Genomic DNA, 12,878 nt, shown 5'->3' with positions numbered 1-12,878 from the left:
TGTCTAAAGTCTCGCTCCGGAGTCTCCTTGAGGCCAAGCCTGTCCTTTCCTTTTTTTTTTGGTGGAGGAGATGGGCTGCGACGGTCCCGGCTCACCCGCATCCCCCGAGCGCTGCTCCATGCGACCCCTTTTCTCCGGGTTCCGAGAAAAAGAGTGCGAGTCAGGTCTGGTCGCTGGAAAGCAACTCGTGGCCGCATGAAATCCTTTGGGAGGGGGAAAAATAACCGTTTTCACTCATTTCATCAATGGAACAGGAGTTGCCTTCGGAAGTTGGGGGAGCTTCATCACTGGAAGCTTTCAAAAAGAGACTGGACTGCCCTCTGTCAGAAAGGGTGGAGGGCCTTCTGCTTGGGTGGGGGGGTTGGACTAGATGACCTACAAGGTCCCTTCCAACTCTGTTATTCTATATTTGCCTCCATGCAGCGTATCGGTGCCCAAAGGGCTTGTTTTTAACATCCCAGAGATTTTGGTCTTATTTTTACCAATATTTTGTATTCTGCATAATCCATATAGTCAATGTGCATTTAAAAATAACTTCCCTGGGACTTGTGTCTTGCACATTTAAAAATACGGCTTATGGTTAATAACCTTCTAGTGTGGCCCAGAACTATTGCTAGGTTCAGTAATGGGCTGTGGGTTCAAAACAGGTTGATACTACATGGCTGTATTGTAATGGATTACAAGGAGTTTCAGATGACAGACAGTCCTTGACTTAGAACAGCAATTGAGCCCAACATTTCTGTTGCCAAGTGAAACCTTTGTTTAAGCGAGCTTTGCCCCATTTTACAAACTTTCTTGCCACGGTTGTTAAATGAATTACTGCAGAAGTTAAGTTAGTAACACGGTTGTTAAGTGAATCTGGCTTCCCTCATTGACTTTGTTGCCAGGAAGTCGCAAAAGGTGAGCACCGCAACCGTCATAAATATGAGTCAGTTGCCCAGCATCTGAATTTTGATCACGTGACCATTGGGAAATGATGCTGCAATGGTCATAAGTGGGGAAAACAGGCATACATCCCTTTTTTCGATGCTCTTGTAACTTTGAACAGTCACTAAACAAACCGTTGTAAATCAAGGACTCCCTGTACAATACAACTTTTCAGCCGAGAAAGCAATTACAGCAGTCAAATACCTGAACATAAATATACAATCTGATGCATGTTTAATTAGGAGTAAGTTCTTCTGTCTTTGCCCATATTCAGTGTTCACTTTCTGATTTTCTCTGAAAATGCAACTCCGAGCACTTTTGCTTTGGGATTAAATTCCATTAATTCAGTGGGATTTATTTCTGAGGAAGTCATATGCATAACGGATGGCTTGTTGATAGGTTGAATCTTGCTTATTTTCCTGCAGATGTTTCATGACCCAAACTAGGTAACATCATCAGTGCTAGCGATGTTAGCACTGACTAGCACTGATGGTGTTAAGCAAGTTCAGAGAGCACCAAAGAACCCCTCATGTCAAGCCTGAGTTACAAATATTCTCTTTTATTAATATACAGGTTGAGTCTCATGACGTCACCGCCAAGGCAGGCGGCCAAGGAGCCTTGAGGGAATGACTCATCATTGCTCTGACTCAATGCATTTTTAAAAATCGATCGTCATTAAAGATTCACCAGAGTCTGTCACATTACTGCCACGAAGAAAGAGCCATTGCTGTCGGATTATAGCATCTGCAATACAGGAGTCTGAATGTTTCAGGTTTAGCCACAATTAAACCCGAGAGATCACAATTAAAACCTTGCTTGCTGTCACCTACACGCTTTGGACTTCAGGGATGGTCCAAAATTTTTGTGGAGGTCAAATGCTTCCTCCTCACCGCTTCCACCCCACCCCACCCCGACGGAAATGTACACCAAACCAGTCAAGTGATTTTAGGATGCAAAGCAGAAAATGCTGCAATCTTTTCTTCCCATCGCTGGGAAATTCAGCCATGGAGAGAGCTGTGGGCTCTCAACCCTCAAAGGTGAAACTTGGTGGATGCTTTCCATATTCTCTTTGGAAACTCAGTATCTTCTATCCTATATTATACTAACTATCCTTAAAAGCACACTTTCCAATGCTTCACACCTGAATAACCAACGCTGGACAGCTCCCAATCAAACCCTCCTAAAAATTCAAACCAGTCGATTTCAAACATCTAAAATGTGCCTTTTAGCCCTAATAGATGATGAAGGCAGAGAAAGGAATCGAGTTTATAAAGTGCATTTGATATGTAATCATAGATTATCCAGTAGGGCTCAGGAAAGATTCTAAGGCCCAACAAATCAGTTATTTTGTGGTTTAACGCAACATTTGCTCCAGGCTTCCCAGTTCAAAAGCAGCTAAATTTGACAGAGGTGTGATGCACTGTAGTTTTTATTTATTTATTTATTTATTATTTAAATTTTTATACCGCCATTCTCCCGAGGGACTCAGGGCGGTGCACAGCCACAATAAAACACGTATATCCATAAAATTTAAAGAACAGTTTAAAACATATTAAACAATTTGGCCCTATATTAAAAACTAAAACATCCATTAAAATTCGTTCTTAAGCCAGCCCAGCCTGTTGAAACAGTAAAGTCTTAAAGGACACAGTGAAAGGTATGTAGGTCAGTTGTTGGACATAGGCATCCAAAACAATTTATAATCATCTCACGTGTGTGATGTGCCACATACATGACATCATTTATTAGCAGCTCTAATTCTTGCATATGTCTTCATTATTTTGCACACTCACTCACACACCCATGATCATCCTGCCAGGTGAATATGCCCTTAGAAGAAACCTGGTCAAACAGCCTCACTAAAGAGGTGATGCTAAGGAGTGGTCCATTTTATGCAGCATCTCTTTTCTATTCTTCAGATGTGAAGGAAATACGCCAAAAGACTCTTCAAGTCTCTGTGCCAACAACAGCAGCTTTATGGCTTTCGTTATTTGTTGGGTTGTGTACTCTTCCATTGTGAGAGGGACTAGAGACATTCGGGTCCTGTAGCAACCTGCCCCTTGGCAGCTGTCCCATTGCTCCGAAGGGGTTCGAAGGATGGGCTTTGACTCTCTTTGGGAGAGAGAGTCCTGGTATGTTTCCCCCGGGGCCATTCCTTGCAATGAGGATCTGCAAGTCCCGTGGATGATGAAGCGGATGACGAGCCTGTCAGTCGCAAGGATGGAGCATTATGCACCACAGGAAATCTTTGGCTTTTGAGTAACCAGGAATGAAGAGCCTGAACATGGCAGCTGCCCTCGGGATGCCCAGCGGGCAGGCAGATGGGCGCCAGGGCCTCCCACGTGGCCTTTCAGCAGCCAGAAGTGAGAAGCTCTGAATGATGTGCAAAACGAAAAGCAGACGTCAACAAAATAAATAACCAAAAAACAGAAGATGCCAAGAAGATGAGGAGCCTGGGGAGTGAACCTTCCAGCATCTGCGGCAGAGCTCCAGGAGGCCAGGCTAGTTGAGGATCAGGATGATGGGCTCTGTAGCCCAGGCCTCTGGAAGGCAGAAAAGGGGAGTGCGTAGAGGGGCACTTCATGCCACTAAGAGCAATGGGAGTTGGACACTAGGATGTTGGAAGTCGCATTTCTAACAAAACCAGCAGCCTGGGAGCTGAGGAGGCTGGAAAGACATCAGGCGTAGCCGGTTCAGCACGATGGGGCTTGTGATCCCTAAAACCTGGCATGTCAACAGGGCTGGGCCTACTCCTCCTCCTCCTCCGAGTCGCCATGGTAACCGCGGCGGCCGGGAGGGGAGAAGCTTGTGCCCGACCTGCGCAAGCGCGCTGGCCTCCGCCTCTTCGCCAGGCTCTCCTCCAGACGCAGGGCCGGGGACGGCCGGTTGCGCAGGCGCAGCTGAAGCCCAGGAGGACGCCGCGGCCTGCTGCTTCTGCTTCTTCCTGCCTGCCTCCCTGTGACGTCAGATGCCGGGAGGCGGGGCGTCTCGGGTCAGCTGACCGCGGGCGGGCGGGGGGGCCGGGGGAGGAGGAGGAGGAGGCCGGGCGCCGCTGAGGAGGCCGCAGAGACGCCGAGGGGAGCAGCCGCCGCCGCCGCCGCCGCGATGCCCTCGGAGAAGAGCTTCAAGCAGCGACGCACCTTCGGTGGGCCCGGGGACAGGCGGGCTGGGGGGGGGAGGGGGGCCGCGGAGCCCGTCAGAGGCCTTTCCCCGTCTGGGGCGGCTGCGGCCGATGGGAGTTGGAGTCTCCCCTGAGAAAGGCCGGGGGTGGGGGTGGGGGAGAGGAAGGACTGGGGAGGATTGGGCTTTGTGCGTGGCTCTGCTCCCGCTTTCCTCGGATCCCAGGTCCTTGGCCCCACACAACAGCCCTGCGGAGTAGGCCAGGAGGGAGGGAGGGAGGGAGGGAGAGAGGCCTCCCCCCCCCAGAAGATGCCTGGCACCTGGTCTGCCCTCCCCCCCCCTCCGGCCAAGAAGGACGGCAGACCCTCCCCCCACGGCCCCTCCTTTTCTCCAGGAAGCCCCCCTCCCCCCAGCCCCTGGCATCTTCTGCCCCCCCTGAGAATATTAAGGGAGGGCTCCAGCCCCCTCCCCAAGAACGACCCCCCCCACCTCAGCTCCCTTGGTGTGGGGCAGATAGCTGAAAGCCCTCCCAATGGCCTGACCCCCCCCCGCCCAGCATACCCAGGGATGCCTCTCCATGGGGATCCACCCCCCCCCCCCCAATTAAACCAAGCCTGGAGCTGGGCGACATGTCAGTGCAAGGCCTGTTTGTGCGGCTTCTTGGCATCCAGATGTAAACAGGTCTGGTGCCCGTCACTTCCGCCCAGGAGGCTGGCACCGTGGGCTAGCTGGCACACACCTTCCCTGGGAGCCTGGAGGGCAGCGGGTTGCAAGTGCCGGTCAAGGTTAGGAGGATGAGTGGGTCAGTTGGGTCATCTGGGTTATGGGGTGGGGTGGGCAGGGGCTACTGGGGCCTTTTATTTGATCTTTCCTTCCTCTGCAATGGTGGGATGGGGGTGGAGAATAGTCCTGCAGTAGCCCAGGGAATCATCTGCTTCCTGGGCAATGCCAGGGTTCATGAAGCCAATGCAAACCCTTTCCTGAGGTGTCTAGTCAGAAGGACCTGATGGGCACCTCTGAACGACCCGGTTAGTTGTTGTGGTTGTGGAAAAGTTGAATCACAGGTGATTATTTCACTAATTGCCTGGGTGACTGCAATACTCAGTGGCAGGTGACTTCTGACAGACCAGTGGCACAAAAGGGGAAGAAAATATTGAGCATTTCCCTCCTCCTCCCAAAAAATAAAAAATGGGTTTAATGATTGGGAGGAAAAAGAAATAATCGACTCTTGCAAGACTTGTGAATTGATTTATTTCCACTGGAGTTTGAAGTTCTGCTGTTAAATGGTATAATCGAGGCTTAAATGTGATTTTCTTTCTTTCTTTCTTTCTTTCTTTCTTTCTTTCTTTCTTTCTTTCTTTCTTTCTCTTTCTCGTTTGACTGTGTTTTGAGTGGTTGATTCTGTTTTTGTTCTGCCTAAACTGGTTTTCCTGCTTCTTTGGTAAGGCGGAAGAAGAACTGGCACTTTGTTTTGTTTTTGTGCTGCTGAAAATGAAAGTAAAGGTCACATTTGCTGTTTGTTTTCCTTTAGGAAATGAGTAATGCAAACAGGCCCATATCAAGGTGGGGGGGAGGAACCTCTGGGGCATAGCAGTACAAATAACCATTGGCTACCTTTGTATTTTTTGAAGAGGTTACTATTATACTTTGTTAAAGTGTATAGTTGATGTTAAACAAGCTTAATTGGTTTCTTTTTGAGGGATAGAACTTGGCAATGACTTTACTTTTTCTCTTTTAGAACAAAGAGTAGAAGATGTCAGACTTATTCGGGAACAGCACCCAACAAAGATACCGGTGAGTTGGCTTCAGACTGGTCTGTCTAATGGTGAGACTCAATTAAAAGTATCGGCAATATTGGAGGGCTAAGGGGTTGACAGTTTCAGTTGATGTAATCATAATTAGTGAAAGATACTTTGCCCTGTGTTGTTTACTTTAAAGAAGGATTGGCATTTGTTTTGCTCCAGAGCTCAATTTCTGATTGCAGCTGGCTTTTCTTTTAATGTGTAACTGACTGGAGAAAGGAAATAGACTGAAATAACAAGGAGAACTGGATTCACAAGCTTCCAATTTATTTTGAGAGAGGAAGATCTAGAGCAGGGGTTCCCAACCTTTTCTATACCCCGGACCCCTTGAATGCTTCTGGTATATTCTCGCACCCCTTACAAAAGTAAATGATTATATGCATATAACTATGCACATGCACTATGATTTTGAAACTTCTAAACCCACATTTTTGCACCCCCTGGAATATCATCTCACACCTCCAGGGGGTACAAGTAACCCCCCCCCGGTTGGGAACCCCTGATCTAGAGCAAGAGAATCATTCATTCCTGTCTTTCTCCAATGCAGTTTGAAGCTCCTTTTCGCTAATTCATTAAGGCGTTCTTGATCATATTTCTGTGGACCTTGAGTGAAAACTCAAGATTGCATGCCACAAAGGGACCACAAGTATACTTCTATGGAACTATTGCAAGACAGCAGCAGAAGCATTACTACAAAATAATAAGAAATCCATCCAAATGAATAAAGCTAGTTGTTGAAGTGTCTGGGAAAGAAACGATACCAATGCTGAAAACCGGTAGCCCTTCTCAATAATAACATTCCCAAAGATCTGTTCCCTGTTGTACATCTACAGTAGTTGGGAAGGAAATACAGAAGACTTCCAAAACTTTGAGAGCTTGTGTGGGAAATAAGGAAATAGTGATAAGAGCTGGGCAGGCCAGGCAGAGGCAATAACAACAACAGAGTTGGAAGGGGCCGTGGAGGTCTTCTAGTCCAACCCCCTTCTCAGGCAGGAAGCCCTGTACCATTTCAGACAAATGGTTGTCCGATCTCTTCTTAAAAACCTCCAGTGTTCTTGGGCACTGAATCCAAGGCCCAAGAATAGTTCTGTCTACAAAGATTTCTCAAAGACCTTGGAACCCCATCTGCTTTTGTTGACTTCAGCCTTTTGCTGCCTGTGTCCCAAGAGGGGCTTGGGCAGACCTTGGGAGCAGGGGGGGGGGAGAGCATTGGACTTAAGGGTATTCTCTGAATTGATTGCCTCTTTCTGAGTTAAACTGGCCCACATTTCTGTGCTGTAGGGTTGTGTACCTAGCATAGAGGTGGGCCACCTCCCAGAGGCCTCCTAAACTTGTACCCATTTTATCCTGAGCCTGTTCCAGGGAAAGATGCACTTGCTTTAAAGAGCATCTGGTGGGCTTTGTTAAGAACATTTAAATGGAAGGACCACGGCCAGCAAGGTTAAAATGACAACTTGGAAAGAGAGGAAAGTAAAAAGGGGATTTCCATCCTCCTTGCCAAGGCAGAATGCCTCTGGTCCAGAAACAGGCCCAGAGAGGGTCCGACTGTGCTTGCCTGATATGCTGACTTAGGTGTTTGCGCAATTCTTGGGTAAATCCCATTGCAGGCAGTGTGCAGTTCAGGGAACCAGGAAGTGGCTACTCTTTTTTTTAAGTTCTCCCGCTCACTGGAGAAGATAATATGAAACTCTCATTTTCCAATCATGTTCCCAGCCCCTATCAGAGCAAGGAGCAAACTCCAGAATAGCCTGAATGGCATTGTCAGCATTGTAGACCCCTCCCCCCTTCCTGCCCTTCCCTCTGGATTGTTCAGATCAGTGGCTGATTAGGCTACCCCTCCCCCCCATCCCACCCCGGTTAAGGGGGTCTTCCCTGTAGAGCAATCTGGCGAGTCTTTTGCCCCTGATCCGTTTGCAATTTCAAGGAAGGAATTCAGGTCAGCTGCATGGAACAGACTCCTGAAAGGCCATTGGATGCAGCTGCTGAGATGGGCCTTGGCAATTTTTAAAATTTACTGACCTCCCTCATAAAAGTACCCTAGCAGAATCTGCCATCTTTGGGAATAGCCTGCTAAATAACATGGTTATTTCGCCTGGCTGGTTTGGACTGAAGGGGTTTTAAAGGGGATTTTAATGGTCTTTTTATAATCTTATTGGGTATTTTTAACATTGATTTTGCTTGTTTTTATTGTTGTGAGCCGCCCTGAGTCCTTCCAAGATAGGGCGGCATACAAATTTAAAGAATAAATAAATAAATAAATAACCGAAGAGTGTCTGGAGTTGGATGAGGGAGTAGTTTTCTATCGAATAAAGCAGTAAATAATTAAGGAATCACCGTGCATTTGTTCATTTTTCTTTGTTAATTTACGTAATTTGTTTGTTCATATATGTTGTAATACGGTACTTATAATCCACCCATCTTCAGTGACCCCGGGCGGTTTGCAACATCAAACAGGGAAAAAACCAAAACAATAAATAACTAGATGAGAATTAGTACAAGAAAACAAAATCAAGGCCCGGTAGAACTCAAGATAGGTATCATCATCAGCCAAAATTAAAATTAGCCTATTTTAAATTTTTCCTTTTTTCCCCCCAGTGCCAAATGTAGCAGAAAATTATCTAATTCTGCTTCCATTCTAAACACACAGTCCTTTGTATAGAAACTATGAAAACTGTTACTTTACAGAACATTGATCTTTAGTTTGAAGCCCAAATAATCTTTTTTGTTTCCTTTTCTTTCCAAAAAGAACTAACAATGGAACAAGCAGTTGCATCCAGTTCCATTTTTATACCTGTCATATGATCTCTTTAGTCAAAACTACACTGGCCTATCTTAAGTAATGGCAGCAGTTCTGCTTTAAATAGTCTTACATAATCTCTTTCAATGGCACTTTTCTGTTTCTCAATGACAAAAACTTAAGTTGTCAAGACATCCTCTCTTTTGCTTAACAAAGAGCCAGGTTACATCAGGCTATAAGGAACAAGCATTGTTCTGTAATAGCATTCAGATTGATTTTGCAGAGGATGTAGAAATTTGTAAAAAAATAATAATATGCAAACGATAGAACTCTTTCGAGCTGATCTTCCTGCATAGACTTTGTCTGGGAGCCAATCCCATTGAAATGTATAATTCATATTGCGTGGGTGAGCATAGGATTGTACTATGAACATTTGGATGCAGTGCTTGGCTGATCAGTTCCTGTAGAAAACAAAAGCTGCTACCTTTCAGGTCGAGAAACTATTTACAAATGGCATCATTTCCTCAGTGGCCTCAAAGAGCAGAGATAATGTCTTTGCAAATGTTGGAATGATGATGATGATGAGGATTATCTGTAGTGCTTTTTATTTAAAATATCACTTTTGCTACTTCCATGATTTCTCCTGCAATTACCTTTTTCTTCTCTTGTTTTAAACCTGTCGTGGTAATTCTGGACACACTTCAGCAGAGTTTTCATTAAAATAAAGGCAATTATGTAGATTCACAAATGTAGGTACACCCTTTGTGTTGTTCAAGGTGTTGGTTTTAAATACTGCTGAGTAGGAATCACAGGTAACGATGTGTACTACCAATTGGCATGGTTTGGAAAAACGTAGTTCCATTTTGTGCCAACCCAGATATAAAATGTGAATTTAAAGTTGCACGTCTATCGCATTCCAACGTTTGCTTCTACTCTTGGCATCTTTTCCAGGTGATTATCGAAAGATATAAGGGAGAAAAGCAGCTTCCCGTTCTGGACAAAACAAAGTTTCTTGTCCCAGATCACGTCAACATGAGTGAGCTTATCAAGATAATCAGGTATTTAACCTGTAATCGTTTGCATGCAGACTCACTTTTTGTGATACCTGAGAAACAGGAGGTTTCCTTCCCTTGGGGCCACCAGATTTTATTGGGACTCTGTTGGCTAAGAACTGTTAAGAATTATTGTTCCACAATATTAGGAAGATGCTAAGCCCAGGCAAGCTACTATAGTGGATAACTCAGCTAGGATTCCACAAGGCTCAGCTGATTTGTGGCAGAACCCAGATCTTAAACACAGCCTATCCTCTGCTTACTCAGGGGTAAAGCTGCAGAGGGACAGGCGCTGTTGGGCTTTGCTGCCTGAAAATTGTTTTTAAAAAAGATTTTATTTAGTTCATGGTTGTCCCAAAGGTGCTTTTTCAAAAGGCAACAGGACTTCCTTGGTTTTTTCCTTGAAAACGTTTCGCTTCTCATCCAAGAAGCTTCTTCAGTTCTAACTCCACATCCATTTACACTCCGATTCAGGTGACTCTGAGGATACAGACAAACTCCCAAGTGGCCTCAACAACTCTCAGAGAGTTAACACCGACCTTCAGAGTAGACGACTGCAAAGAATATAAATCCTTCCATTTCCCCACCAGAATTGAAGAAGCTTCTTGGATGAGAAGCGAAATGTTTTCAAAGGGAAAAACCAAGGAAGTCCAGTCGCCTTTTGGAAAAGGGGACAACCATGAGCTAAATAAAATCTCCATAGACCACTGCTAGTTGGGATTGTGAAGGAGGGATCTATTCCAACCTGAGCAAACGAGGTGGAACCTGGAAATAAATCCCAGGGTCCATTCAATGCATTGATTGCTGGTGTGTGTGTGTGTGTGTTACGTTTTGTCAGCCCGTTCAAAATCCATGAATGGCCTTTGTGAGCCTGTCTGGCTTTGTCCTGGCGGTGGCAGGTATCCAGTCCCTGGAGGTCCGCTCAAAAGGGAGGGGCAGAGAAATGCCGGGGAAGATCAGCTTAGTTGACTGATCATTTCTGGATGTGATAAAGAGGAGGAGACTGTCATCCATTTGGGAGACCCCAAGGCCAGGCCGAGCGCTGGTGTTGGTGGCACCCCTTTCCTGAAGGGCTTCCTTTTCCCTTCCAGACGGCGACTGCAGCTGAATTCCAATCAAGCTTTCTTCTTACTGGTGAACGGACACAGCATGGTGAGCGTCTCCACACCCATTTCGGAGGTGTACGAAAGTGAAAAGGATGAAGACGGATTCTTGTACATGGTGTACGCCTCTCAGGAAACGTTTGGCATGAAATCCTCCATGTAAACACCTTGCCCCTTGGCCTTGTAGCCTAGCCTAGTTTTTACCCTCCCCTTCCCCTCCCCTTCCCTGCCCCTTTGCCCAGGAAAAAGAAAGGGATGTCGCGCCACTGATCTGCTCAGAGTAGTTGTGCTTTGCAGGATGTTCTCAACGTCCTTTCCTTTTTGTTTGTAAATATTTAACAGATGAGTGCCAGTACGGACAAGCAGCCCAGCTTTGTAGACTTGCTATACGTTTGCACAGGCATACTTGCTTTTCAAAAGCCTCTGGAATTGGAGCAAGACCATAACATGCATGTTGACAATAATAATAATAATTAAAAAAATAAATAAATGTTGGCGTTACTCAAATCATAGGAACTGGGCTAAATATTAAAGTAGCCAACTGAAATACATCTATGTGATATATCCGGTTAATTTATATTTCAGCTCCTTAAAAACTGCTTTTCCTTAAAGGTAGGAAAGTCCGCCTCTTCCGGCTTCTTGGTGTTTGGAAAATCAGTGCACGTGGGGGGGGGGGGGGGGAGAGAAGAAAAGGGTTAATTCCCTGGTATTGCTACTTCAGTCAATATCAGCAAAACTCCAGATTGCTAACTATAACTATATACCAAGCATAGCTTTAGTTTAGGAATTGTGTATTTTAAAAATTAGGTTATGTACTTAACAGTTAAGAATGTTACTCTAATATATTCGTATTCTGTCATGCATCTTTTTTTTTTTTAATCGAATCCGCCCATCTCGCCCTCCGAAAACAGGGCTTCCTTTTATCCTTCAAATGGTGATAACAGATGCAAGACATCAGGTGCAGGCAAAGGCAAGCTTTTTAGCCATTACAATTGTGTCTTTCTGTGCACATCTATGTATCTTCCTCTTTTTACCCGCTGAGTTCTTGAACTGGGACAGATGGAACCAAGATTGAATCTGCGTTGCATCCGTAACTGAAAACCTTGGTTTCCTTCCGTTTTAATTTCACACTGAACATAATTTCACTTTATTAAAGTCTAAACTGTATCTAAAATGACCAAGAGTGTGTGTGGATTCGATGGCTACAACTTTGTACCTGCTACAAGTTGACTGAATTTTCATTTTGTTGTTTCCTGTGCAGAAGTATTTCAGATATCCATCTGGATTCTTCAGAAATGTAAATATACTGTTGTTTATGTGCAGGTGGGATGGTGTTCTAGAGAGCTCACTTCCAGCAAGCAATCCTACTAAAATCGCAGTCCATTCAAAAGGCTCGGCCTGCTAGCCAGATTGTAGCTTGGGATTCACCTATTCAGGGTTTGGTTTCAAAATTGTCCCTGCGAGATCTCATTGTATACATGTGATGTATTCTGTGCAACTTAGTTCTACATATAGACGGCTCTTTTAAGTATGGAATGGCTGCATCTCGTTGCTTTCTTTTGAAAAGGCGGTGGGTGCTCTGGTTGTAAGGTGGTTTTAAAGAAACCCATCCAAAACCTGGCGCCATTGTTCCTGTGTTACATCATGGGTGACAACTGAATGAATGTGGCTGTGGACTTGTTCAACATTGAAACCTAGTTATGTTATATAGCACGGCACCGGGAAATTGGCGTAGCTGCCTCTGGCCTGGTTGCTTGGAACCAGGCCTGCTCAATTCCTGGGCCACTGTTGCTGCTAACTGGGCTGGGTGGGATTTCTGAGCCACGATTCTAATGCAGCAAGAAAAAATTGGACTCCAAAGGCTGTAAGAAAGGACACTCCTGCTGAGACGATTACGGCAGGGCCCCCACTTCCTGGGCCATGGATTGGTAAAGGTCTGTGGCCTGTTAGGAACAGTGCCACACAACTGGAGATGAGCAGCAGGTGAGCAAAACTGCACGCATGGGATCTAGGTTAAGCCCCCCTTCTCTCCCCCTCCCCGTCTGTGAAACCAGTCCCTGGTGCCAAAAAGGTTGGGGGCACCCGCTTGATTATGGCACAGCCCAGGCTGTAGCATGACCTTGCCTTCCCCTGCAGA

General features: G+C 45.7%; 1 protein-coding gene across 1 annotated transcript; it reads left to right on the top strand.

Annotated features, from left to right (window-relative positions):
• Positions 1-3,766: 3,766 nt before the first annotated feature.
• On the top strand, positions 3,767-11,918 carry MAP1LC3B (microtubule associated protein 1 light chain 3 beta). The gene is made up of 4 exons (XM_060682469.2): positions 3,767-4,072; positions 5,786-5,841; positions 9,538-9,644; positions 10,730-11,918. Exons 1-4 carry the CDS (start codon positions 4,033-4,035, stop codon positions 10,902-10,904), a joined length of 378 nt encoding a protein of 125 aa, XP_060538452.1. The 5' UTR covers positions 3,767-4,032; the 3' UTR covers positions 10,905-11,918.
• The last annotated feature ends 960 nt before the right edge of the window (positions 11,919-12,878 follow it).

This window comes from Pantherophis guttatus, chromosome 11 (genome assembly GCF_059756535.1).
Source record: "Pantherophis guttatus breed Tessera chromosome 11, ASM5975653v1, whole genome shotgun sequence".
NCBI classification, from domain to species: Eukaryota; Metazoa; Chordata; class Lepidosauria; order Squamata; family Colubridae; genus Pantherophis; species Pantherophis guttatus.
The sequence above is the reverse complement of the archived record's forward strand: the minus strand, read 5'-3'. Positions and strand labels throughout refer to the sequence as shown.